The following is a 27,719-nucleotide window of genomic DNA, read 5'->3' on the forward strand; positions in this document are numbered from 1 at the left end:
GAACTCAGAACTGGAGATGGTACCACTTCCTTTGATCCAATGTTAATTTCAGATGTCCCACTCTGGTCCCCTGAATCCCAGCCCAGTTCTAAGTGAGAAGTACCAGGCCTGGAGTTAGGAAAACCTAAATTTAAGGCTTTGGACACTTCTTAGCGAGTCATTTAATCTTTGCCTACCTCAGTTGGCTCAACTGAAAATGGGAATAGCAATGGCACCCACCTCCCAGGGCTGTTGTGATTCTCAAATAAGATATTATTTGGAGAACACACAATAAGCACTGAGTAAATGCTTATTTCCTTCCTTCTATATCCGAGCCTCAGTTTCTCCACCTGGAAAATTAAGAGTTTGAACTGGATGATCTTCAAAGATCTATCCTGTGATGAAAATTTGTTATTCATAGATGTCAAATGGCTTGCCTCAATGATTCTGCAAAGTTATGGTAGAAACTAGGACCAGGATCCAGGTCTCTTGACTCATAGAGTGGGATTGCTTCCTTAGACTGATTCCTCCCCCTCCCCATCTCTTGACTTCTGACCCAGAGACCTACACTGTGCTAATAAATTTGATTTTTCCTCTTGTTTTTCTCCCATACCCAGATCAGCGAGATGTCAGGGAAGGAGGGTGTGCAGAAGAAATGGGCTGCCCTGAAGGAAAAACTGGGGCCCCAGGATGGAGACCCCACAGAGGCCAACCTGGAGAATGCTGAGCCTGAGCTATGCATCCGTCTCCTGCAGATGCCATCTGTGGTCAACTACTCTGGGTTGCGCAAGCGGCTGGAGAATAGCGATGATGGCTGGCTGGTGCAGTTCCTGGAGCAGAGTGGCCTTGACCTGCTCCTGGAGGCCTTGGCCCGGCTATCAGGCCGGGGTGTGTCAAGAATTGCAGATGCCCTGCTGCAGCTCACGTGCATCAGCTGTGTGCGGGCTGTCATGAACGCCCACCAGGGAATCAAGTACATCCTGAGCAACCAGGGCTACGTGTGCAAACTCTCAGAGGGTAAGGGCTGGCTGCTGCCACTCTGGGGCTGGCTAGGGAAAGATGGGACAAGGGCATGGGAGGAACTGGACAGTCAGCTCCAAAGGTCTCTAGGTATGACTATGGACATGAAAAAAAGACTATCTCTGGTGTCTGGGGGTTCTGGATTAAAATTCTTATTCTGTCACTAATTATATATGTGACCATGGACAAAAAATAACTATCCAGGCTTCAGTTTCCTTCCTTAAATAACATGGGCATTAAAATACTATGAACCTCACCAGGGTTACTGTAAAGAAAGCCCTTTAGAAAACTTAGAACACTATATAAATGAGAGTTATTTGTGTTTCATCTTCACTAGGATAAGGATTGAGACTTGACCTTTGATGAACCTCCCTGCTCTAAATGTTATAGTTTTCTACAACCCAGGCTATGTTACTCTTAAATACCTGGGCTCAGACCCCATTATCCAATGTCCCTAAAATTCTGGATGGCTCTAAATATAAGATAAACCTAAGAACTGCTGCCCAAGAGGAAATGAAATCTTGGAAGATGGTCTATTTTGCATCATTGGAGGAATGCAAGTGAGAACTGAAGGAGAATCTTATTCAGGTACAAGTGAGACTAGATGTTCCATTCAACTGTAAAGATGAAGCTGGCAGAGATAGAGGAATTAGCCCCTGCCCTCATATTGCTGATAATCTAGGGGGGGAAATTAGGAAATATATCTAGTGATCACAGAAGCACAGACCAGGAGAACTTGAAGGAAACACACAGAGCATCAAGTTCAGTACCCTAATTCTACAGAAGAAGAAACAGTCTGAAGGAGGGTAAGCAATTTGTTCAAATCTTAAGTGACAAAGATAAGAACCTAGATCTCCTGACACCATCTAGAACTTCTTCCACTATCCCACACTGCCAATCTAGCTATAATAGCTATTCTATATGAAAGTTAGACTCAAGATTGTCTGACCTTAGAATAGAAATCATTTCCAGCTTCCTGGCGAAGGTGGTACTTGAATTGGACCAGAAAGAACTGTTGGGATTTTGATAGGGGAAGTTAGGTGAAGGGTTGTGGAGAAGAATCACCCCAGGCAAAGGAAATGGCACCAGTCAATACCTGTAATTTACCTGGGGTAGAGTCCATATGGATATAGTAGGATTGTAGAATTTTAGACTTGGAAGAGACTTTGACCATCTACAAATATAAACCACTTAACTTATAGATAAAACACCCAGAGAGAGTTGGTGTCTTGCCCAACAGAGACACTGGAATTCAGACTTGGTTTGGGACCTTGTGAAGAGCATCAAATGTTAAGCCAAGGAGTTGGTTATATTCTGTAACAATAGGGAGCCAAGGAAAGATTTTGAGCAGTGGAGGAATGTGATCAGAACTAGGCTTTTGATACAAGCAGTCCTTCAAACAGATGACAGTTGGTTTGTCAACATCAGCATCTTTCTAGGTGAAGTATCATCATGGAGTTATTCCATATTGAGTCCAGAAGTCTCCTGGAGACTGAGCAGAGCAATAAGGAATGGTCACAAGGAATACAGAGCCAAGGGCACATATTAGAAGTTTCTTCTGACCTTATTTTAAAATTGCTCTGTGTTTTCTCTGATATGGAGTCTGACTATATCATATCTGAGGAGAAGAATAATAATAGTTAGCATTTATCTAGGTGCTTTAAGGTTTACAAACCTTTTTATAATTTTAGACTTTTCCTCACAAGAATGTAAATGTCTAGAAAAGAGGTCCTAGGTTGCATAATAATAATAAATAATAATAGTATTTATATAAGCCTTGTCAGTTTTGCAAAATACATTACAAATATATCATCCTATCCTCATAATAATTCTGGGAGAGAGGTGATATTATCATTCCCATTCTTCTAATGAGAAAACTGAAGCAAACAGGTCATTTATCCAGGGAAACACAACTAATAATATTATAATTATTATAAAAATAATAGTATAATAATAATAATAATAAGTATCTGAGGCCAGATTTGAACTCAAGTGTGTTCCAATTTCAGTCCTGGTGATGATAATGATATTCAATATTTATTGCTTTCTTTGTTCCAGACACTATGCTAAAATGCCTAACAATTATTAGATTATTCAGACCTCACAACTCCTGGAAGGTAGGTGCTATTATCCCCATTTTGCAGTTTAGGAAACAGAAAGTTAATCAACTTGCCCAGGGTTACATAGCTAATAAATATCTGAGACTGAACTTGAACCCAGATTTTCTTGACTCCAGACCCAGCACTATATATGCATGTCACCTAGCAGTCTCTGAGGAAAGGAAGAATCTTAGGACATATAGCATAGCATATTAGTTAGACAAAACAGTAGAATGTAAAATTTTAGACCTTAGGAATCATTCAGTCCAAGTCCTATCATTTCATAGAGAGGAAAAACCAAGACCCAGGGAAGCTTCTCCTGGGCTTATGTTAATTTTCACAGCCAGATAAGAGATGTTGGAGTGTTGGTGTATTTGGGTCCCTAGGATAGTTTTTTGAGGGAGGTGGGGATCTGGGGAAAGGAGAATCCCCCTCTGAATGACTCCCCTGAGACCCTGAAAGCCCTCCACTGAATGGCTGGAAGATAGCGAGTGACACAGAGGAAGCACCCCAAGTGCCTGTGGGTGTAGCCTGGCTCAGCTTCTATTCAGGACTTGTTCTTTCCACCCAAGTGCTTTGGAAATCAGGTCAGGGGAAAAAATATAAAAAAAAAAACCTACATACATTTGAAGTGCCTGGAACTGATGGGGTTGAGGGAAGACAAAGTTGGGTATCCAGCCTGAATCTATCAAAATAACAGTTGGTGCTGAGTTTAAAAAAAAAAAAAAAGCAGACATGTTTACATGTGCCAGCCGGAAGAAAAAAATTCTCACAGAAAAACCTTAGAGTGGGTTGTATTGACAGCTAAGGAATCTAGAGCTAACGGACCAGGGAGGTGAAGGGGCTACATTCTAAGGCTTCTAAGGGTGCCCAGAACTCCACCATGACTTCTGGTATCAAGCCAAGGTTTTACTGGGACAGCTTATGGAATGACTGGAATTTAAAGCCCTGCACCAATAAGACTACTTAGAAGAGGATAAACTGGTTCCTCAAGAAGAAGCACAGAATAGAGAGACCTGCAGGTGATCCATCCCAAGTCCAAGGCTTCTAGGTTGAAGCCTTGCAAAAGAGGACAACTTTGTTCTGGACCCATTATGGGAGAGGAGCTGGAACCCCACTCCCCACTCTCAGGAAACTCAGAATTCTAAAGACAGGAAGAGCAAACCCCTGCCCCACAGCCCTGTCCTCAGAGAACTTGGGGTGTAGGGAGAGAAAATACAGAAGGCAATTAGAAAGCAATCCAGAGTATCAGGTGGCCTATATGATAAACTAGGGCAAATCCTTGCCCTTTTCTTGGCCTAGGTTCCCCATCTATTAATTGAGGTGTTGGACTTAGTGATCTCTCAGGTCCTTCCAACCATAGCCTTCTGAGCTTCTTGAGTGGTTTAAATGGAAAATGTTATATAAGTTCATGTTAGGCAGCACTCACTGTTGACTAGGGAGCCAAGGAGGGTTCCTTTGTTTGGAGGGATAGTGAATATGGTATTTGAGTAAGAAAGAATACCTTTCACATTCTCATCTCTTTTCTATCTGCAGCTCTGGACACATCGAATGTGATGGTCAAAAAGCAAGTGTTTGAGCTGTTAGCTGCTCTCTCGATCTACTCCCCTGAAGGTCACAAGCAAACTCTAGATGCCCTGGACCACTATAAGGTAAACCTGAGGCAAAGTGCTGTCCCCTAGTATCTCTGAGGACACATAGGAACTGACCAGGACACCTCCTAAGTGGAATTCTGTACCAACAAGAGAAACCTCTGCTTGGAAGCCTTATGTGCAGAACCCAGGACAAGGGGTGGGGGGAGCCAGGGAAAGGGGAAACTACAGACTTCCCTTGAAGAATGCCCAGCCTGAGGAGGAAAGGTGGGACTCTGTCCTAGTATAGGAGGGAGACACGATGGTGTCCTCAATGACCCCCTGGTCTAAGGGGAGAGGTGGGATGAACGTAGGTAAGATTCCTTCATGATGTCCTTAGAGACTTGGGAAAAGTGACTGTCACTTCATCAAGCCATTCCCAACAGGATTATTTGGGCATGGGACCCCACTTAGGCCTCTGATCTCTCTCATGCTCCTTATCCCTAGATGGTCAAGAGCCAGCAGTACCGCTTCAGTGTTATCATGAATGAGCTCTCTAGCACAGACAACGTTCCCTATATCATCACCCTGCTGAGCGTCATCAATGCCATCATCTTGGGCACAGAAGAGCTCAGAGCCCGAACTCAGCTCCGGAATGAGTTCATCGGTAACCAGCTCTGCCCCTTCCCTTCCCTTCCCTGCCTGAGGAAAAATCCAAAACTAGGAAGGAAGCCTTGGTCTGACCTCAGTGAGAGATTAGGCATTTACCCCATGATAAATGCCTCCATTTCTGTAACCCTCAAAGTCTACAAACACTGGAACCATTACAGCCTTGGAAGGGAGGGAAGAAAGGAAGAGCAGATATTTCACAGATGAGCAAATGGAGGCTCAGAGAAAGGGAAAGGACTTGCCCAAGCTCACATGACTAGTAAATGACTGAGTTTTGACTTGAAGTCAGCTCTTTGGACTCAAAGACCATTGCTTTTTTATATCTATTTTTATTTAAGGCAATAGGATTGACTTGCCTAAGCTCACACAGCTAGGCAGTTATTGAGTATCTGAGGCTGGATTTGAACTCAGGTCCTGACTCCAGGGTCGGTGCTCTATTCACTACTCCACCTAGCTGCCCCTGCTTTTTTAAAAATTTATTTGATTTTTAATTTATGGAATAAAAACTAGTATTTTCATATCATAGTACAATAAAAAGAGATTGTGCAGGAAATTACAAATCTACTACTTCCAACCTGGCTTTCTTCATATGAATCATAGGAAATGAAGCAATAGCAATACTGTACCAAATACTATAGCATCTAAATTTTTTTTTAAAGAAATGAGCCCCTAGTCTAAGGGAGGAGATGGGATAAATATAGGTGAAGATTCCCTAAAAAATCTTTTAAAAGAGGGGTGGCTAGGTGGTGTAGTGGATAAAGCACCGGCCCTGGAGTCAGGAGTACCTGGGTTCAAATCCACTCTCAGACACTTAATAATTGCCTAGCTGTGTGGCCTTGGACAAGCCACTTAACCCCGTTTGCCTTGCAAAAAAACCTAAAAAAAATGAATCTTTTAAAAGAAAAGTTATATGAATTATAGATGGAGATTGATAGCATTCTATAATAAAAGACCATTGCTTTTTAGTAACTGATGTTCTTTAAATTATTTCTTTTGGACTGTTCCTTTCTGGTTACCTAATGTATTTGGGTGCCCCTCTCTTTGTTGCCCTAGGGACTTTCAGCTGGCATCTTCACCTGTCCCAGAACCTCTCACCTCCTCTCATGCAATCCTCCTAGGGCAGATAAATTGCATTCGTAAAACAAACTTTTACAAACTTTAAGCACCAGGGCTCTGCCTTCTTACTTTAGGCACACTTCACCATCCAGACAAGCTTTGTCCTCTTTCTAAACTAATCAAGCACCAACTTCACCTAAGTTTATCTAGCCCAAATTTCCACTGTGAAGGTATCTTAAGAATTTCCTTAAAGGCAGCAAATCTTTATAATAGTCAAAGCCTAATGCTGAACCCTAGCTATTGAGAACAACAAGTTTAGGATTAAAGAGAGACAACCAGTTTGAATTATTTGGTGTCCCCACTTAGGTATTCACCAATCAGAAATGAAGGGGAGGGTAGAGATTAAAAAAAAAAGATATGAGCAAAGTTATGTGGTCTCTAAGGTAAAGCAGTTCCTGAGAAGGTGGTGACCTGGGGATTGTGGCTTGGAGGGAGCTCCCTAAGTTTGTTTTTGGTTTTCAGTTTTAATAATTACCTGGTGCAGTAGAAAGACTGGGGATTCTCCCCCGCCACCCAACTCCCACACCAGGGACTAGAGTCAGGAGATTAGGCTCTGGTCTTGTTTTTGTCCTTAGCATGCTACAGTTCCTTCCCTTCCTTAAACATCATTTTCTTCATCTCTGAAACACAGAAAAACAGTCCTTTTTCCACTTTTCTTCCCCCCGCCTCTCATAGCAATTAAATAAAGATTGAACAATGTTCATCTATTGATGTTGCTCTGCTAAGGCAAGAGAATATGCTACTTCTTAACAAATGACAGTCACTGACTTATCTGAGGTAACAAGTGCAATAACTGGTTTTGGTTTGATTTTCCCAGGTCTCCAATTGCTGGATATTTTAACCAAACTAAGGTAAGTTTCCTGTTTTCCCAACCCCTCGCCCCTCTTTCTAACTCCAGCCCAATTCACTTTCTGATTAAAGTGTATGTCCACAAATCTCCTCTAGGCTTCCTTCCTGCCCCCATCCCCTTCCCACTCCCCATCTCCAAAACAATTGTCAGTGCAGAACCCCTGAGGGCAGTCTTTGGACAGCTATTCCTGGCCTGTCCAGCAGGGGGCATCTGACACTCTTCAGTCTTGCATGTCATTAGGAGTCAGGTATAATAGGATCATAGATTAAGAATTGAAATATAAAGAAAGAGCCTTTAAAGATCAAATCCAAACCCCCTCATTTTATAAATGAGGAAACTGAGAACTAGAGAAAGAAGGGACTTGCCTGAGTTCATACTCATGTTAATAAGTAGCAGAACTTGGATTTGAACTCAGATCCTTGGATTTTATTGCACTATATTGCTTCTGGTACTCATTCAAGACAGTCCTTGCTATTAGAAAGTATTTTTATTATTTCATAATTATAATTCCCTTTTCAGGGGTTTGCTATTAAATGTTTAACAACTGGCTCTCCAATACACTTCTAATTTTAATCTACATTATTAACATATTCTCCATTACTTTCTTAGAGCTAGACAATCCACAAGACAACAATAATAGCTAACCTTTATATAGAGCCAGGCACTGGGCTAAGCACCTTTTAAATATCAGCTCATATGATCCTCAGAACCACCCCAGAAGATAGGTGCTTTTATTACCTACTTATTGGGGAAATTGAGGCCAAAAGTAGTGAAAATGACTTGTCCAAAGTCACATAATTTATAAGCATCTGAGACCAGATTCAAAATCAGTTTTGGTCCAGGGCTTTATTCATGGGCTACCTAGCTACCTTTACTAATTTCCAATTCCAAATGCATGTACTTAAAATTTAAGAATTTATTCGGAGAACAGGTAGGAACTGTCTCCAGGGTACTTTTGATTGTTTTGTCATCACTCAAGCCTACCTTTATTTGTTAAATTCACTGGGATGGAGAATAGAACAGTAAATGTCAGCTCAGAAGGATCTGTGAGTTCTTCCTTGTGAACTTTCCCTACAACCACGTGCGGTTTCACAACCCATCCATGTTTGTCCATCTTCTGCCAATATTCTTAGTGATATATTAATCTGAATATCATGACAATGCAAACTTCCCATCTGAATGGAGCTATTGTTTGAATTAGTCCTACAGTCTTAGATTACCTAATTATAGGGCCCCTCTTACTTGACTTCACTGGACTGGACTTGGAAATGACTTCAGAGGTTTCTGTACCACCTCATGTACCACCTCTACGTTGTCCTCTTCAGGTGTGCTGGTAGATATTTAACCACCCAACTTGGAGGTGGCGGGGGAAGAGATGTGTACTTATCATACACTTTTAAAGTATAATCTATATTAATAACAATCCATCATTTTCTTACTTCTAGATAATCAACAGCAATAAAACAATTAAACCTTGATTTGTAGCATTTCCCAATTTCCAAGCTATAAATGTTCACTGAAAATGTAACAATTGGGTCTTTTTGAGCCATTTACAAGTGACTCCAATACACCCCTGCCTACAAATACTAATGTAGGAAAGGTGAGAAAGAACACTTCTTGGGAAGAAGAGGTTTTAGTGACTTTTAGATCATATACTGGTATAATAGTGCTACTTATTCAGGATTAATTAAGCATGTTTTCCTCAGCAGATTGGCAGATTGGTAGATGGAATCTGGATGGAGTTCTTCCTTTGAAGTCCTAAATCAACCAACATCTTTTAAATGCCTATTCTGTTCTTGGAATTATGCAAAAATCTTGAGATTTAGAGAAGGGAGGGGAACCATTCCCTGCCCTCAAGGAAACTACAGTCTAACTGGGAGGCAACATGCAAATAAGGATGTACAAACTTGATGCCAACTGGATAAGTTGGGGGTGATCATCTGGAGGTAGCTAAAAAACCCTGAGTTTAAATCCTGCCTCAGATAGTTGCCAGTTGTGCAACTCTGGGCAAGTCATTTAACATCTCTAAGCCTTAGTTTCTCAGTTGTGAATTGGAGTTGGATTTGTAGCCCTCTAGGGACCCTCACCTATCTAGAATCCTGTGATCCAGCTGTTACTTGAAATTTAAGCTTCATAACTCAAGGCACTTTACTTTTGGATGGCTCTCACTAATGAGACTTAATTCCTTCCATCAAATCCTGCCTCCCAAAGCAGTTTTTGTGTGGGATTTTTAGTAGTGCCCTTCTGGAGTGATGGGATAAGTTGAATCCCTCTTGCCAGATGACTCTCAACACTAGAAGATAACTATCCTATCTCCCCTAGGTCTACTCTCTCCTGGGCTAAATGTTCTCAGTTCCTTTAACTGAATCTCATATCTGGTTACCATTTTTTACCCCATCCTGGTCATTTTCATTCAGATCAACATACTTTGCTCTGTCTTCATCCTGATTAAATCTATATAGTCCAGATAAAATATGATGAAAGTGGAGAAAAGCAAAATGATCATCTCTTATCTTGGACACACTGTTTTTCTGTTCACACAGACTCAGATAAATACTATGTCAAACTGTTCAGCTTGCAGTTCCCAGGTCTTTTTTTTTTAATACAGATAGTTGTTGGACCAGGCCTTCTCTATCCCATTATTAACCCTGATTTTTTTTAAGCCAGGTGTAAGAATTTATTGACATTTTTCATTATTGAGTGTAATCTTATTAAATTTGACCTATAATAGCTTTGATATTTGATGATATCATTCAGCATATTAGAAATCTCTTCCTGCTTTGTTTATTTGGAAAATGCCATAGATCCATAATGCCATAAATAACTCTACCACATTGCACAGGACCAAGGGACTCTGTTGACTGCCTGCCTGACATCTTTCCAGTTTGATGTTAGACCATTAATCATAGCTTTGGCTCTTGTTGATTAACCAGATTCAAAGCCTTATCATCTAGTTGATATCTCTTCATTTGATATCTCTTCATTTTGTCCCTAGGATGAGACTTTGACAGATATTTTGTCAAGATCCGAATAGTCTAAACCTAGTGTTCTCTGGTCTCTGAAATGACCTGTGCTTTATAAACTAATGTAGGCTTTTAGTGATCAATATTTAAAAGATTATGTTGGAAGTAGGAGACCAACTTAAAACAATCCCAGAGACCAATCAGTCAGTTGATCTTTCTTGAGCATCCACTACCTACCCTACAAGGGTCAAGAGGCAAGGGGAAGAAACTAGGAGACACAGATTCAACCCTAATAGTTCAGCCTCTGCTTGGAAATAGGATAGAGAGATAAGATTCGATTAAGCAAACATTTATTTAGCACTTCTCCTCCATGTACATCTCTGTTCAAAAGATAGGACCTAATAATCTTATGGCATGGAGAGAATAATGACACAAATGTCCTGCTACCCTGATAGAAAAAAGATTTTTGCAGACTTTGGGATTTTTGTGACTACGTGGCCTTGTTTGCTTCTATATTTCCCTGGGAGGGACCCCATTTACTGAACTCCTGCATATGAGAACTGATCTCAGTGGCTGCTAAATACCTTGGCATCTTGCAATGCCTATACCCTTCATCAGCCAGGAGAGGCCATAGTCCTATATGATACATATATGGAATTACTGATACCAGGGACCTTCTTGGTCATTGAGGAGGAAATGATTGGGTGAATGGGTTAGAGGTGGGCAGCAGAGATCACTCCCTCTCATACTCCCCCTCTCCCACCACTATGTACCCACCCAACATGTTCTGCTTCCCACTCTTTATCCTGCTACAGAGATATTGAAGATGTGGACCTTCTGATCCAGTGTGAGACCTTCGAGGAGGCCAAGACCGAGGATGATGAGGAGCTGCTCAGAATCTTTGATGGGATTGACATGAGCAGTCACCAGGAAGTCTTCTCCACCCTGTTTAATAAGGTCAGGGGATACCCAGGGGAAGAAGTAGACTTTCCTCTAGATAATGAAATACAGCTAAAGATAAAGATGAGCATAGGGGAAGGGGAAGAAGCACTCCACTTAAAAGTTTTAGGAGTACAGTCATTTTTCAGTCTTGTCCAATTCTTTGTGACCCCATTTGGGGTTTTCTTGGTAGAGATCTTGAAGGGATTTTGCCATTTCCTTCTTTTTACAGATAAGGAAATTGAAGCAAACAGGGTCCAAATGATTTGCCCAGGGCCACACAGCTAATAAGTGTCTGAGGTCAGTTTTGAACTCAGGAACAGGAGTCTTTTTGACTTCAGACTTGCACTATGGCGCCACCCAGAGTTAAAGGATTATTATTCAAATTCCCAGCTGTGATTTTAGGCAAGTCAGTCTCCCTGAGCTTCAATAACTTCATTTATAAAACTAGAAGTGGGGGAAGAGAGGAAAAGAGGACAGGATAAAATAATCTATAACTATAATCCAACCTTTTAACATTTTGGGGCCAATTCACCCAACAAACATATTTCAAAGGTTGCATTTAGAATTAAATATTTATTTATGACAACAAAACTCATATTTCCAAGGAGTATAATAATATAATGTAATAATGCTACATGAATAAGCTTTGAGAGCCACATGTGGGCCATGGGTTGGGCACAAGGTCCCTTTTAGCTCTAAATCCTGATGACTTGCTAGGGAATGGCCTTTGAGATGGTGTTGAAATGTGGAAAAAGTCTGTGTTGACGCAAATTTAGTGTTCAGAATAAGGAAGATAATATTCTGACTGCTTCTGCTCTGGTTAGATGATAGCAAGGGAATAGGTAAAATGTGTAAATGGTAACCAGGTCTGATTACTATGTTTTAAGAAGGCCTCAGATAAATCATAATGTATCTTAGATAAGAACAACCAACATGGGAAGAGAGATAAATTCTAGGATGTAGGCATTTTTGAGCCCATAAAGAAGGCTTTTGGGAGGTGAGAGATTCATTGAAGGAATGTTACAACATGGGGTGGATATTAAGCCTAAGAGGGACCTTAAAGATTATTTAACCCAACAACCTCATTTCCCATAGGAGGAAACTGAACCTAGAGAGAAGGGACTTAGATAGGTTCACACAGCTTGTTAATAACAGGTCTGGGAATCAAATTCAACTCCCCTGATACAGCAAGCATTCTACTAAACCATGTTGTTAATCACAATTAGTCAATAAGCAATTAATAAATATATATGTTTATATTAATTAATATGTCCCAGACTCTGTGTTAAGTGGGCCGGGTCACAAAGAAACTGAAAGACTGACATTTGGAAGAAAGACTAGACTTGTTTTATTCTGCCTTAGAAGGAAGACCTAAGAAAAAGATGAGGAAATTAAAAGGAAACAAATTGAAACTCAAATTGAGGGAGGGTGATTTTTCTAATATTTATAAATGCCTAAAAATAAAATAGTGAGGTAATGAGTTCCTATATCACAGTCAATGTTTAAGCAGAGGTTAGGTGATCCTGTGAGGAATTGTAGAGGAGATACCTGCTCTTATGGGTGAGGTTGGATAAGAGATCTCTGAGGTCCCTTTCAGCTCTGAGATTCTAGGATTCCACATCCTGGGCCAGGGCTTCAGTAAGGGAGACACTGAGGCAAAAATAGAACATAGTCATCTGGGCTGCTGAACCATTAGCCTTAGGTATGAACTAAGGAAAGACCTGGTTGATCTAGGTGGGAGCAGATTCTTCCTTCCTCATCCTGTGGAGAGGAATGATGAAGAAGACTGGGGATGATTCTGCCCATTGGTCTTTTTCTTGCCTTCCAGGTGAGCTGCTCCCCCATCTCAGTCCAACTACTCTCTGTTCTGCAAGGTCTTCTGCACCTGGAACCCACCCACCACTCAAGCTTGCTGCTATGGGAAGCCCTGGAAATTCTGGTGAATAGAGCTGTACTCTTAGCCAGTGATGGTAAGGATTGGTCCCAGGTTACTATCAGGTTACTAACAGGTTCTGTTTCAGACAGCACTGTCCAACATGGCCTCCCTCCCACCTTCTCCCTTTCTAAAGGATCCACAGATAACCAGGCCTACTCTGAACCTTGCCTAACCCTCTTCCTACAAAAATTCTTAAATTCTTTAAATTCTTAAATGCTGGGTCAGAAGGGATCTGACTATTTCAGGTACACTAATGTGTAAATGACTGGCAATGCAATATTTAGTAGTAGATATAGTAGTAGTAGATTGAGAGGGCAATTCTGAATCCATAGGAAAAATGACTTCTAAGTCATTCCCAATACCTGAGCTTCTGTGATTCTATAAAAGAGATGCTAATGATGGAATTTTATTCACCTTTCCAGGGGTCTCTCTGATGACCCTTCCATCATACTAGATAGGCAATATTGAAGAGACTTGGGCTCTTAAATCCTATTCTGTCACTAACTTTCTTGATGTCTCAGGGCAAGCCACTATCCTCCTGGTTTTCACTTAACTCCTTGATAAAATGAGAAGGCTGAATCAAATAATAGTAATCATACCACACACACACACACACACACACACACACATATGTGTATATACAGGTATACCCATACAGATACACATCTATACATATTAGTTTTAAGGGTTAGAAAGTTCTTTCCTTAGAACTCTGTGAGGTGTATGTCATACAAATATTTTTTCTATTTTATAACTGAAGAAATTGATAATTTGGGGGTGACTTTCCCAGAATTGTAAGGTTGATAAATGGAAAAACTAGGACACAAACACAAATACTTTCCCAATTCCACATCCTCTCCTGTCTATTATACCCTATTATACCTTCCCAGCTTTGATACTCTTTTTCTTCTCCAACTTCTTATAAAGCCAGCTCTTTATCCTGCTACTCATTCCTTCTTAGAACCCCATGCATAACACTCTACTAGGCCCTGAGTACCCCCATGAGGTTCTGGCTTCTCTCTAGGAGGTGCTGGGGCACACAATGTAATGATTTCTAAGAGGAAAAGGAAAGCTCTCAGGAGAAGCTGAGGGAATTAGGTTAAATAAACTGATCTTAAGCTCCCTTCCAACTCATTCTAATCTTATTCTGGCTCCAAGAAAGGAGTAGGAGCCCTAATTCTTTCCTACTGCTATCCTCCCATTCCCCCCACCCCAATTCTTAAACTTACAAGAGTATTCAAGCTTACTCAGAGGGCATCTAGTCCATCCTAAACCTGAACAGGAATCAGAAATCCTATCTTCAACATCACCCCCCCCCCCCAAAATTGGGAGGGGGAGAAAGAGAGAGATTGATTTTCAGTCAGTTTTAGTTCTGTCTGGTTCTTTATTTGAGGTTTTTTGACAGAGATACTTTCTTTCTTATTTTACAAATGAGAAAACTAAGGCAAATGGGATTAAGTGAATTGCCCAGGGTCACACAGCTAGCAAGTAACTATGGTCAAAATTGAACTCAGGGGGCAGCTAGGTGGCACAGTGGATAGAGCACCAGCCCTGGAGTCAGGAGTACCTGGGTTCATATCTGGCCTTAGACACTTAATAATTATCTAGCTGTGTGGCCTTGGGCAAGCCACTTAACCCCATTGCCTTGCAAAAACTAAATAAAATAAAATAAAATAAAAATAAAAACAAACCCAGTAACTCTAAAATTGAACTCAGGTCTTTCTGACTCTAGACCAGGCCAGGCCTGACTCTGTCCATTGCACTTAAGTGCACACAGCGCTCCATATATACCCTGACCAGAGGTAGAACACAGGAGAATGATAACTCTTCTGAACAGGATTTGCTGCCTCACTTAATATAACCTAGGTTCCTATCTACTGTTTGGCATACTGTTGACCCATAGAGCTTGTAGTCCACTATAACCCTCCACACCGTACTTGTAGAGTTGGCTTTTTGAACTGAGTCAAAAACTTCATCTTTTTCTATTCTGATTAAGTGAGGAAAACATGGTCCCTGCAGTTTGAGAGCTCAGGTCATTGGGAAAGTGATGAGACTGACCCTTGGAGTAGAGCATGGTTGGGAATTTTTACAGAGCTCCTTCACCTTTTTAACCTGCCTTGTTGACATCCTGGATCCTCCCCATAGATTTACTGGGTCTGGAATGAAAGTACTGGCAGAATACATGTCCATATGTTAGCGTTCAAAAGAATCTTTAGGATTCAAGTCCCTCAGTTTAAAGCTGAGGAAACCAAGACCTTGAGAGAATAATTAATTTGTTCAAGGTCATAGTCAATAAGTGATGAAGTCCTTGCCCCATCTGTCTCACAGTGTCACTCGATACCTCTAGATCTTTGTCATAGAGGTTTTTAGAATTGAATAGGATCTGATCCAGTTCAGATGCCTTATTGTAAGAAAACTGAGGCTCAGAGAGGCAGGATTTGTCCATAGGCATCTAGCTAGTAAATTGGAGAGTGAGAACCCCAAGCCAGATCTTTTAGTTCTGAATTTTGAGGGTCAAAAACCAGCTAGAAACCAGTCTTTAAATGAGCCCTTTTGAAGAGAATGGGGGCAGAAAACTAGATGAAGAACATCCCTTCCAGGACCCCCAAACTCCCATCAGTGGTCCTAGATGCTTCTACTACCCAAAGATCCTGACCCACTTTATGATCTTAACTTAGGGAGAATCAGTCCCATAGATTCATTTCCTTCCAGTTGAAGCAATATGATTTTTTGTCCTGTTCTCCAGGATTTAGTGGATGAGCCTATCTTAAAATTACAAGATTTAGAGCTAGAAATACCAGAACCTTAAAGAGGAGAGACCCTTAGAAAGCTGTCAGGAGGAGTAGAAGGTAGAACCCATGGATAGGAACATAAAATTTTATGAATTTATAGAAATCCTCTGGTCCAACCATCTCATTTTGCAAGGAAAAATGAGTCTTAGAGAAGGGAAGGGACCCTTCCAAGGTCACAGGTCAGTTCTTTAGAGCCAAGTGTCCATACTAGTACATTCCATTCTGGTGACTCAGGCCCCTGAAATCAAGAGCCTGGAGAGATTGATGGGCCAGGGGCCAAGTGAAACCCTCTACCCTGGAGCTCACTGCTGACTGAGACTAGGGAAGACCTGAGAATGTACAGGCAGGATACACTACCAGGATCATGGAATTTTAGAGCTGGAAGCTCCCTTAGAGATCATCTAGTTCTAGTCCTTTTGTTTTTATAAAGTTACATTTATTTTAATTAACAAGTACTTCTTTTCTCCCAGCCTTTGGAAGAAAGACAAAGAAAAAAACAAAACCTTGTATAATCGAGCAAATCAAATACCTCTGTTGGCTATCTTCGAAAATTTATGTCTCATGCTGTATTATGAATATATAATACACCCAACTCTTAGGAGGTGGTATGCTCCTCATTCTGTCTGCTTAGAATTGTACTTGGTCTTATATTCTTGACTCTATCAAAGTTGTTTATCTTGATGATATTGTTATTTCTGGATAAATTGCTCTGCTTCTGCTCATTTAATTCTGTATGCTTCTATTAATATTTTTCCATGTTTATCCTATTCCTCTTTTTTTTTTTTTTTTTTTTTTTTTTTTTTTTTTTTTAGTTTTTGCAAGGCAATGGGGTTAAGTGGCTTGCCCAAGGCCACACAGCTAGGTAATTATTAAGTGTCTGAGGTCGGATTTGAACTCAGGTACTCCTGACTCCAAGGCCAGTGCTCTAATCCACTGTGCCACCTAGCCGCCCCCTCTTTAGTCTTTCTTGACCCATCATTTTACAAAAGAAATTGAGACCTAAAGAGGAAGAAGAAGGAACATACCCAAGGTCAAAAGGGCAGCAAGTGATCTAGTTGGAACTCAAACCCTTCTAACTCCCATACTCGTAGTGAGTCACACTGATTATCCATTAGTGTTCATTTTGATTTTCCCTGATTCCATCCTCTATATGGCTTTAGAGATTTTAATATTAGTTTTGCCTCAGTCTAGGATGCAGGGTGGCCTTTTTTTTTCAGTGAAATCCCATTTCTCCACTTTTGAACTGCTAATCCCTCTTCTTAGCCTCTCTGCCCATTTCTAGACACACACCCCCATACACACACACATTTCATTTAAATGAAATCAGAATCTCAGATTTAGGAAAAAACTTGAGAAATTTCTAGTGATATCTAACCAACCTTACCCACTCAGATCAAGAGTTCCTCTAGAACACCCTGACTAGATCACCCAACTTCTGTTTGTCACCCTCCAGGGATGGGGAAATCACTATCTCCCAGGATATCTATTCATTATATCTCTGGATAGCTCTAATCAAGTTAAAAAGTATTTTTTAGAAAAATTTATCCAATCAAAGTTCAATCTCATCCCCTAGTTCTGATCTCTGGGACAAGTAGAACAAATCTAATCCCACCTCCATGACAATCCTTCCGTACTTGAAAACAATAATTGCAGGTGAAGGAAGGAAGAATTTTAAAGCATGGTTTAGTGGAAGGAGTATTGAATTTGGAGTCAAAAAACCTGAGTTCAGTCTCAGCTCTACACTTCCTAACTATGTGACCTTGAACAAATTATTTCACTTCTATACTTCAAATTTCTTCATTTGTAAAATGAGGGATTTAGGATTAAATACTCCCTTATGATCCCTCCCAGTTCTAAATTTATGATCCTATATGTCCACACGAGTCTTTTCTTCTCTGGGCTAAGTCATCTTTAGAACTCTTTGATCATCTGTTTTGCAAAAGGTACCATTTTCTCCCTACCAGTTCAGCTCTTCCAGGGAATCATCCATCCCTTCTGGGGCTCATTGCTCTTCTCCTTATCTTCCAATCCCCCCCCCATCTTCCATCATACTTATCCCCCTAACTTGATTCCATTTTTGTCTCTTCTCTGCAGTCCAGGAGAGCAGCATTGAAGAAATAGTGGAGAGACTCCTGTCCATGAAGATGCGATCTCAGAAGAGCCCCAAGATCTGTAGCCTGGTCAAGACAGACCACAAGTGTATCCAAACTAGCCTGGATATAGTGGAACCAGCACCAAAGGGGAGCTTGAACAAAAATGCCTCTGGGCCATCATCAGACAATGGCAGTATAGAGACTATTAAAGCCACCAAAATACAGACAACCTCTGCCATCCCTGAGTCACAACCACCCACCCCAGCCCCTGTTGCTCCCCTCCTTGATAAAGCCAGTCTTCCCCCTCCACCTCCACCTCCTCCACCTCCTCCTCTGCCCATCTTTTCATGGGCCCCCCCTCCAGCCACTCCTATGTTCAGTAAATTCTGTGTACCTCCTCCTCCTCCTCCTCCTCCCCTACCTCCTCCCCCAACCCCTCTGCCTGGTCTGTGTTATATCCCTCCTCCTCCCCCTCCCCCTCCCCCTCCTCCTCCTCCTCCTCCTTTTCTTCTTCCTAACCTGGATGGTATCCCTCCACCTCCGCCTCCACCTCCACCTCTGCCTGGCCTGAGTGGCATCCCTCCCCCTCCCCCTCTGCCTGGACTGGGTGGCATTCCTCCACCTCCACCTCTGCCTGGTCTGAGTGGCATCCCTCCCCCTCCCCCTATGCCTGGTATGGCATGTGTCCCACCTCCCCCTCCCCCTCCAATGAATGGCATTGAAGAAATAGTGGTTGCCCAGGTGGACCATGGTCTAGGTTTTGCAAGAGTTCCAAGCCACAGGAAAGTGAACCCTCCTACTCTGAGGATGAAAAAGCTGAACTGGCAGAAACTTCCATCCAATGTGGTAAGAGGTATGTCTAGTTTTAGGGCAGCTTCTTCCTGGTAAGCTAGGAAGTAGTTTGTGAAAGAGCAAATCATGAGAGAAACCTGATATCGGGCAAAGATGCACTAAGGTCTATTGGAAAGAATAGTGATTTGGAGTCAAAAGGCCTGAACAAATTCTGTCTCTGCTCTGGACCTCAGTTTCCCCATTTTAAAATCTTTTCTGACTTTTAAATCCTCTGCAACTATGATTCGGTCAGAGAGGTTGGCAGGAAAGAAGGATGCTACCCAGATTCATCTCATGTACAGTATTTCCCTTTTTTACCTCTGCATGATTTGATCTGTCCCCAACTTGTCCCCCATAGCTGTAGAAATTGAGGATAGGGATGGGAAAAAAACCCTTCTTTCTCTTTTCCCCCATATCCTACCAGCTTGGGAGGCAGAGCAGGCCATCACTGCAGCCACATTTCTGCAAAACTGCACCTGCTCCCCAGATTAGGAAATAAAAACTCAGGGAAGAGCAAATGATTTATTCCTAGTCATACAGTTAGTAATTGCAAAGGACAAGATTTTCTGACTCTGAAGTCCTATTCTCAACCCACAGTAAAATTGTCCATAGATTTGCCAAGTATACTAAATAAAAACCCTGTACAAGATTAATGAAACTCCAAGCTTATTGTTCTGAAGAAGCTATAAAAACGATTAAACTCCCTTAGCAAAAAGGAAGAATAAAATGATAGACATTTTTAGAGAACATAACTAGGTCAAAAAGCCTTCAAAAAGACTGGACCTGTAGGCGTCACTTGACTAAACACTAGTAAAGACTGATAATAGATATCTACCATTGGATTTGTTGAACCACTGATTTGTTGAAAACCACTTTAAGATGGTGCCTGTGATGAGGTTAAGATACAAGAATGGAATCAAAAGGCCCCAACAAGTGACCTGCATGTATTCAGTCAACAGTATATTGACAGATGACTGAATTATATGAATTCATTTATGGAAACAGAAAACTTTATGATAGCAATTTAGAACCAGATCTTTGCCATCAGAAATTACCAGAAGGATTATATTCTTGGGAATTTATATTTAGCAATGTAGGTCATAAAAAATCTGTATTACATCTATGATAGGGCTGGTGTGCCATGTAGGCTAGACTATCTTTTTCCTAAGGTCTTACTGAAAGATCTTTGCCGAAGGCATATTATATTGGCTGTTTGGGCTTTTTTTTTTTCAGAAATTTTAAGACTGGATTGGGTGGTTGCTATGGTTTCCTGGCTTCACATGTGGCTTACATCAACTTCTCGAGCACCACCTTTTCCTTTGAACTCATCTTAAGATCCTTTGATTTCCACCCTAGGTCTTTCACCCTTTCACTCTTTTTTTTAAAAGCTTTTTCTGACATCATTCCAAGGCAGAAGTGAAGCTCCCTGGCTTTCTTGGACCCCTGAGTTTGCATCTTTGGTATCCTGGATTTAAAGATATTCAGTCCTACTCCCCAAGTACCCTTTTCACTTTTCCCCTTCCCCCAACACTTTCATAATAACTGATTGCCTATCTCTGGCATCTCCATCTTTCACCTTAAACCCCATTTCCACATACTCCAAGCCACAATTGTGCATTTTCTAGGGTTTATTAAAAGAGAAAAGAGATTTAGCAATAACACATCAGAGGAATGTCAATTAGAGATGGGAATTAAAGAAAACCACCAGGTTCAGACTGGTTAGTCTTAACCAGCTATTTTATCTAATCGTTACTTCATCAAGCTAAAATTGATCAATTTTTCTAGTTGCCCAGGCCAGCCTGCTGTCTTTATCACGAACGTTATTGCCAAGGCAGATTTCAGGACCATCAGGCCTTCCATTTGTATCATTTGACTTAATGTGCCCTGTTCTTTCACATCCCAAACTTGCCAAAAAACCCTGTCTGCCTTGGCATTTTCTGTCTCAGTGTCACTACTTTCTCACCCTCTTTAGGAGATGCCCATACTCACACTTCCCAGGCTAGCAGCAGGAAATATCTGGAGCAATAGATGGGGTAGACACCTTCCCCATGATCTCCACCTTCACCCCAGTGATTGGAAGGTAGATAGTGCAAGTCTTTACAGAGAAAACAAATTCAGAAAAGAAATTATTTGCCCATATTACAGCAATTGAGCATCAGAGTTATGTCTGTTGGCTCTAAAGCCAGGATTATCTTGATTATTCTGTATTATCCTCATCAATAGAACATTGTTCTCAGCAGCTGTCTTGTGGGAAGCTTCCTCTGAAGCCCCTTCTGCCTCCAGATTCACAAAGCTTACTTCACCATCCATACATCCACCTCTCTAGAACATGTATAGCTTCCTCCCATTGCATATATGACAATTGGTGCTCTCCTTGATCACAGGCTCCCTGGTAGGTCAGTCCAGAAATTTTAATTCCATGACTAAGTACCGCATATGAAGACATGAGATTCTGACCTGAAAGGACAGCTAGAACCAATCTCACCTGGGTTTTCTTACTTTCTGACTCTTTGCTAACTCAGTTTTTCCTTCCAAGGCCTTCAGGACTCTCTGGGGGTCTTTCTGTCTGCTTCATGGATAATTATGTCCCCTGTCTGGATCTAGCTTGAATATTATCTACATTCCTTCCTTTCTTATTAGTTTACCTGAGATCTTTACCAGTGCTTAGGAATCCAGATTAAAAAGAGAAAACTAATGGCCCCAAATTTTTGAGTTAAAGATCTCAGAGAACCCAACCCTACAGTTCCCTAACCTAGCTTCAGAGCCAGTTTCCTGGGGCAGCCAACTCATCTGTAAAACAGAGCTGTCAAACATGCAACCCACTCTCTGAATATAGCCCAAATCAGATTATTTGACAAAATAAATAAAAATAGAATATAGCAGATAATATTACTTCTTAAAACTGTCAGTATCAGACTACAGGGATCCTTATATACAAGTTAGTGGCCCACCTTTCATTGCTATAGAGTATCCAATCTGGAGACTTAGACCTTGTAGAACTAGATCTTTATTAGAGCTAATGAAGGAAGAAAGGAAAGAAGGGAGATAGAGAGGGAGAATTAAGGATATATTATGTCCCATGCCTATACACTGGGAGTACAGAAAGAAGCAAAAGCAGTCCCTGTCCTCAAGGAGCTTACAAAGGGAGAGACAATCATATGCAAGCAAGTACATTCAAACAAACTATGTATTGGATAAATAGCAATTAATTAATAGAGAGTAGGCACTGGAAATAAGCTACTTCTTGAGATATAGCATGCCCTCCAGGATCATCTCCAGTCATCCTGATTCATATCTGGCCACTGGACCCAGATGACTCTGAAGAAGAAAATGAGGTTGGTGACTTAGCATAGCACCCCCTCACTCAAATCCAATTCATATTGCCTGTCTTGGAGTCAGGTCCTTGATGTCACCAAGAATGAAGGACAAGCAGCAATGCAGCAGCATTCCCTGCAGGGGTATAAAGATAAATTTTTAATTACCCCTCTTCAAGGAGGAGCAAGAGATGTATGTAGGACACACTTTTAAGTTTAATCTGCATTATTCACATTTTCTTAAGTCTAATCAGACCACACAAAAATAAATCAGGCCTCGATTTGTAGAGTTTGCAAATTTCCAAGTCATAAATGCTCACTAAAAATTTTACAGCTCTCCCAATTGTTTCAAGCTTGCTCCAATACATCACTGATTCTCTTTTTTCTAGAGATTTTTGTGTTGGGGTTCTTTTAATAAAATTTATGAGTTTGACTAAATAGTGACTTTTATATCTGAAATGCTAAGATTTAATATTTTTCCTACAATATTAAGTATTTTTTTCCTTTTCATCAAGTGTTTTATTCAGAATTTAATAAAGCCTTCCCTAATTCCTCCTAATTGCCATACTTTCTTATTTTATATTTATCTTCTTTTTTATTTTTAGGTTTTTTTTGAGGGGGGTCTAGACAATGGGGTTAAGTGACTTGCCCAAGGTCACACAGCTAGCATCTAAGACCAAATTTGAACTCAGGTCCTCCTGACTCCAGGGCCAGTGCTCTATCCACTGCACCACCTAGCTGCCCCTATATTTATCTTTTATATAACTTGCTTTGTGTATAATTGTTTACATATTGTCTCTCCCATTAGCTCCTAAACTCCCTGAAGACAGGGACTGTCTTTTGTCTCTTCTTGTTTCCCCAGCACTTAGCATAATAAATAATGCATTGTAGGTACTTAATTAATGTTTATCCTTTATTAATTGAAAATTTAGCCTCAGTACAATCACCTATATTTTTAAGTGACCCTGAATGTTTCTTTTTTCCTCATTAACCCTTCTTCCTACACTTCTTGTCCCTCACAAGTAGAATTGTTCCCTTATAAAGGTAAATATAGCCAGACAAAACACAGCAACAGCACTGCCCATGCCATTTTCAGTTATCTCTAATCTATCACCTTCCATCTGTTTCTTATTCAGGCTCCCCTGTAACTCCCCTCCCCCCACCTCACAAATCTCTGCTTCCTCTCATATTTTCCAGATGGTAACACAATGTGGGCATCAGCGAGCAATCTGAGCAGCGAAGTCATGGAACCTGATTACACTAGCATCGAAAAGCTCTTCTGCTTCCCTATAACGAAGCCCAAGGAGAAGGTGGCAGCCCCAGCCAAGAAGGAACCCAAAGAGGTAGCCTGGCTCTGGGTATTGCTCAGGATATTTGGGAAGGGGAGAAGGAGGCTACCCCAGCCAAGAAGGAGCCCCAAAAGGTAGCCTGGCTCTGGGCATTGTTCAGGATGTCTGAGGAGGAGAGAAGGAGGTTGCCCCAGTCAAGAAGGAGCCCAAAGAGGTATCCTGGTTCTGGGTGTTCCTCAGGATGTCTAGGGAGGTTGGCAGTTCCCATTTGGAGAGCACTTCAGGGTACTTTCTTTTCAATAGCCCTGTAGGGACAAGAGGATTATTCTCATTTTTACAAATGAGAAAACTGAGACTAAGGAAGAGACTTTACTTATGATCATGCAACTCAGGGTTTTTCTACTACCTCAAACTGCTTCTCATGTAATCTAACCTGGGGTTGGATTTTGTTTTCTTTTCTCAGATTACATTTCTAGATGCCAAGAAAAGTCTCAATCTGAACATTTTTCTGAAGCAATTCAAATGGTAAGTGTTAGAGTCAGAAGGGCAGACTAAATTTTGTCACCCATGAGGGAAGTCTCCACCACAGGTCCAACTATCACAGTGCCTGAAACACCACTATTCGCCTTCAATTTTCTTTTCCTTTGAAGAACTTTGTGGCTTTCAGAGATACCTAATGAACTACAATTGTGGAACCAGAAGTCCCTCCTATAAATCCCTAATGAATCTTTGAGGTTGTGATACTTTTTCCAGGTACAGACTTGTTTACAGTCAGTGGGGAACGACCTAATAGATAAAATAACACTTAGGGGATGAGGTGGAAGGAAGAATAAAATTATGTGAAGAGAGAGGAGCAAGAAGATATGAATGAGAATTTGAAGGACTCAAAAGGCAAACTTCTAGAGAGAGATGGAAGGGTAGGTGGTTCAATGGATAGAACACTAGACCTGAGTTCAATCCAGATACAATCCAGCTGGGTGACCCTGGGCAAATGACTTGACCCCATCGGCCTTAGTTTTTTCAACTATAAAATGAGGAGCATTGGATAGAATCAACCTTGTGATCCTATGAACCTGTGATCTCTTTTTTTTTTAATTGTTTTTATCTCTTTCTTACAGAAAAGATCTAAGGAACAGAAAATAGGAAATGTTATTGAGTTTTGAGTGGAGGAGAAGGGGAGAAGAGAGAGTTCATAGTAGTTGGCCTTAGGTTTCTCAGCTAAATATGAAGAAAGGAGATCTGTTGAGAGGAAGGAGACACAGTTTTGCAACTTTTCTAACAGCATACATTTTTTAAAAAAATTTATTTTTTCCAAAGGAGGAGAAAAAAATTTCTCTCCCTATCCTTCCAACATAAAAAAAAAAAATCAAAATACTTGTAACAAATGCATAGTCAAGTAAAACAAATTCCCATGTCGGACATGTCCATCAAATAGATGTCTCAGTCTGTCTCTCTTTTAGGATATGTGCAGCATATTTCAATGTGGTTCCTCTGAAATTTCATTGGTTATTATAAAGACCCGTATTCTTCAGACTTTCAAAGTCTTGTTTTTCTCTAAATTGTTCTGGCTCTACTCACTTTATTCTGTATCAGTTCATATAAGTGTTCTCAAGTTTCTCTGAAATGATCCCTCTTCATTATTTCTTATAGCACAATTATATGCACCATAATTTACTGAGCCATTTCCCAAGTAATAGGAATCTCCTTGTTTTCTAGTTCTTAGCCAGTGCACATTCATACACACATGAACAGATGCCGTAAAAAAAATTATGTTCCTATAAGTCTTTTTCCTCTTTCTTTGATCTCTTCAGGATATGGGTCTAATTGAGGTATAGCTGAATCAAAGAAGATGCAAAGTTTAGTAAATTTGGGGGCACAATTCCAATTTACTTTCCAAAACAGCAACATATATATATATATATATATATATATATATATATATATATATATATATACACACACACACACACACACACACACACACACACACACACACACACATATATGATTTCTGGCAATAGGAGCAGTAGTGGTGCAGGAACTCATTTGGTAGACTGTGTTTGAGGGGGGTAATAAAACAAGGGGTCAAAGGATTCAAGAGGAGAGGATAGTCTATGTTTTATCTAGTCAACTCTAGGCCCAGGTGGATTCTTAGGTCTCCTCCAACTTAGAGGCTGTGACTGTCTTTCTGAGACTGTAAGATAGTCTCTTCCCTTGGCTGCTTCCTCATAAGTAAGCACATAAAGGGTCATCCTGGCTTTGTTGAGTGGAGTGTTGGGCTCACATCTAATTGCTCTTTCTACAGTTCCAATGAAGAGATCACAGACATGATCCAAAGAGGGGACAGGACCAGATTTGATGTAGAAGTTCTGAAGCAGCTCCTCAAACTGCTCCCTGAGAAGCATGAAGTAAGTTGTGCTCACAAGAAGGATTCTTGACTTTATCTTTTCTTTAAGAAGATGCCCAGTAACATTATCAAACCCACTCTCTGTTCAGTTCTACGCTTGTCCACATAGTGGGGACAACAAGAAAGAAGAGATTCTAGCCAAAACCTAAGGTTTCATTGACTGGAGGAGGCAATCTACCCTCAGGGAGTTTACAGTCCAAGGGGGAAATGGGACCCCATAGATCATTTATTAAATTAAAAGTGGAGTGGGGGGCGGGGAGAATGTGTTATTTAACATACCAAAGGCTGTGTTATTTAGCCAGAAGAACTATAGGAGTCAGAGCAAGACTGGGGAGGGCTTTGGGGACACCCCCCTGGAGCACACAGGACTTGGAAGTCCAAGAATGCTTTGGGGAGGCTGAGGAAGGACTGCTGCCAGGGCCTGGGTGAGGATCTAAGGTGAGGACCCCCTCATTCTTTTGTGGTTTCTGTCCTTAACAGATAGAAAATCTGAAATCATTTCAAGAGGAGAAAGCTAAGTTAGCCAGTGCTGACCAGTTCTATCTCCTCCTCCTCAGTGTGCCCAGGTAAGTGCTTCTCTATGCCCTTTCCTTCTATAGGCTTGTCCTTCTAACAAGATAGGAGCACTGAGCCTCATGGGTCCTCAATCCCATTTAGAATGGGGATCAACCAACGTTCATTTAAGCATCTATTCTGTGTCATGGTGCTGGAAAAAGAAAGATAGAGAGAAAAAAATTCTTGCTCTTGGGCACCCTATATTTTAAAAATGCATGTAACACACACACACACACACAGAGATAACATATATATATATAGATATAGATATAGATAGATATATTGATAGATATATTGCAGTAGGTTCCACATATCTGGTAGGTGGGTAGGTGAGATCAGCAAAGGGCCTCCCATAGGAGGGTGGCATTCAGTGAGAGCTTAGGGGACAGCTAGAGAGTCTAAGTTGGTGTTGAGGAGAGCATGTATTCCAGATTGACTCTGGAAAGATGGAATATTGTATGCTGGGACCTGGAAAGAGAGTCCCAATGGCTGAAACACGTACAGTGTGTGGAAAGAGAATAATATATAATAAGACTAGAAAAATGAACTGTAGCCAGATAGGGTCTTTCAAAGCTTAACAGAGGAGTCTCTATTTCATCACAGGGGTAACTGGAGGTCACTAGGATGTCTTTTTGAGCAAGGAGGTGACATGGATTGCTAGGCAAGGAGCAGATCACTTTGGCAGCTGTGGGAAGGGTGTATTGGAGAGATAGGAGACTGGAGGCAGGAAGAATAATCAGGAGGCTAGCCCTGAACTAGGGTGGTGGCCAGATGAGTGAGTATATGCAAGAGAGAAATGTTGTGGAGTTAATAATAAACAAAATTCGGCAACTGAGTTCACATGAGTGGTGAGGGAGAGTGAAGAGGCAAGGGTGACTGAGGTGCCCTCCACCTAAAAAATAGCACCTAAAAAAATGAAGAAAGTTAGAGAAGTAGGGAAGGTGAACTGAAGAGGGAAGACAGTGAGTTCTTGGAAGGATATATTGCCTTTAAAGTACCTGCACACATCTAGTGGGTTTTGTTTGCTAGGCAGTTATACACTGGGAGTCATCTTCATAGAGATAATAAACCTTTGAGAACTGAAGAGATCACTTAGAGAGAGTATTGAGAGGAAGAAGAAAAGAGGGCCAGGACAGACCTTGAAGGACACTCACATTTCCAAGGTGGGACATAGATGATGATCCTTCAGAGGAGACAAAAAGAACAGCTAGAGAAGTGGGAGAACCAAGAGAAAATGGTGACAAAAAAACCCATAGAAAAGAGGGATTGGTTCATGACCCCAGTCAAGAAGAC

General features: G+C 41.0%; 1 protein-coding gene across 5 annotated transcripts in view; it reads left to right on the forward strand.

Annotated features, from left to right (window-relative positions):
* INF2 (inverted formin 2) overlaps nt 1–27,719 on the forward strand; it is an 85,071-nt gene that overhangs the window by 37,316 nt on the left and 20,036 nt on the right. For all 5 annotated transcript variants that reach the window (XM_074213230.1, XM_074213228.1, XM_074213227.1 and 2 more), the window contains 11 exons: nt 597–996; nt 4,635–4,750; nt 5,177–5,336; nt 7,272–7,305; nt 11,083–11,224; nt 13,038–13,179; nt 18,032–18,883; nt 23,373–23,518; nt 23,928–23,989; nt 25,770–25,872; nt 26,352–26,437. In XM_074213230.1, coding sequence (XP_074069331.1) covers nt 606–996; nt 4,635–4,750; nt 5,177–5,336; nt 7,272–7,305; nt 11,083–11,224; nt 13,038–13,179; nt 18,032–18,883; nt 23,373–23,518; nt 23,928–23,989; nt 25,770–25,872; nt 26,352–26,437 — 2,234 coding nt within the window. In that variant the 5' untranslated portion in view covers nt 597–605. The remainder of the gene's footprint in view (nt 1–596; nt 997–4,634; nt 4,751–5,176; nt 5,337–7,271; nt 7,306–11,082; nt 11,225–13,037; nt 13,180–18,031; nt 18,884–23,372; nt 23,519–23,927; nt 23,990–25,769; nt 25,873–26,351; nt 26,438–27,719) is intronic.

Source organism: Macrotis lagotis, chromosome 1 (genome assembly GCF_037893015.1).
Source record: "Macrotis lagotis isolate mMagLag1 chromosome 1, bilby.v1.9.chrom.fasta, whole genome shotgun sequence".
Lineage (NCBI taxonomy): Eukaryota > Metazoa > Chordata > Mammalia > Peramelemorphia > Peramelidae > Macrotis > Macrotis lagotis.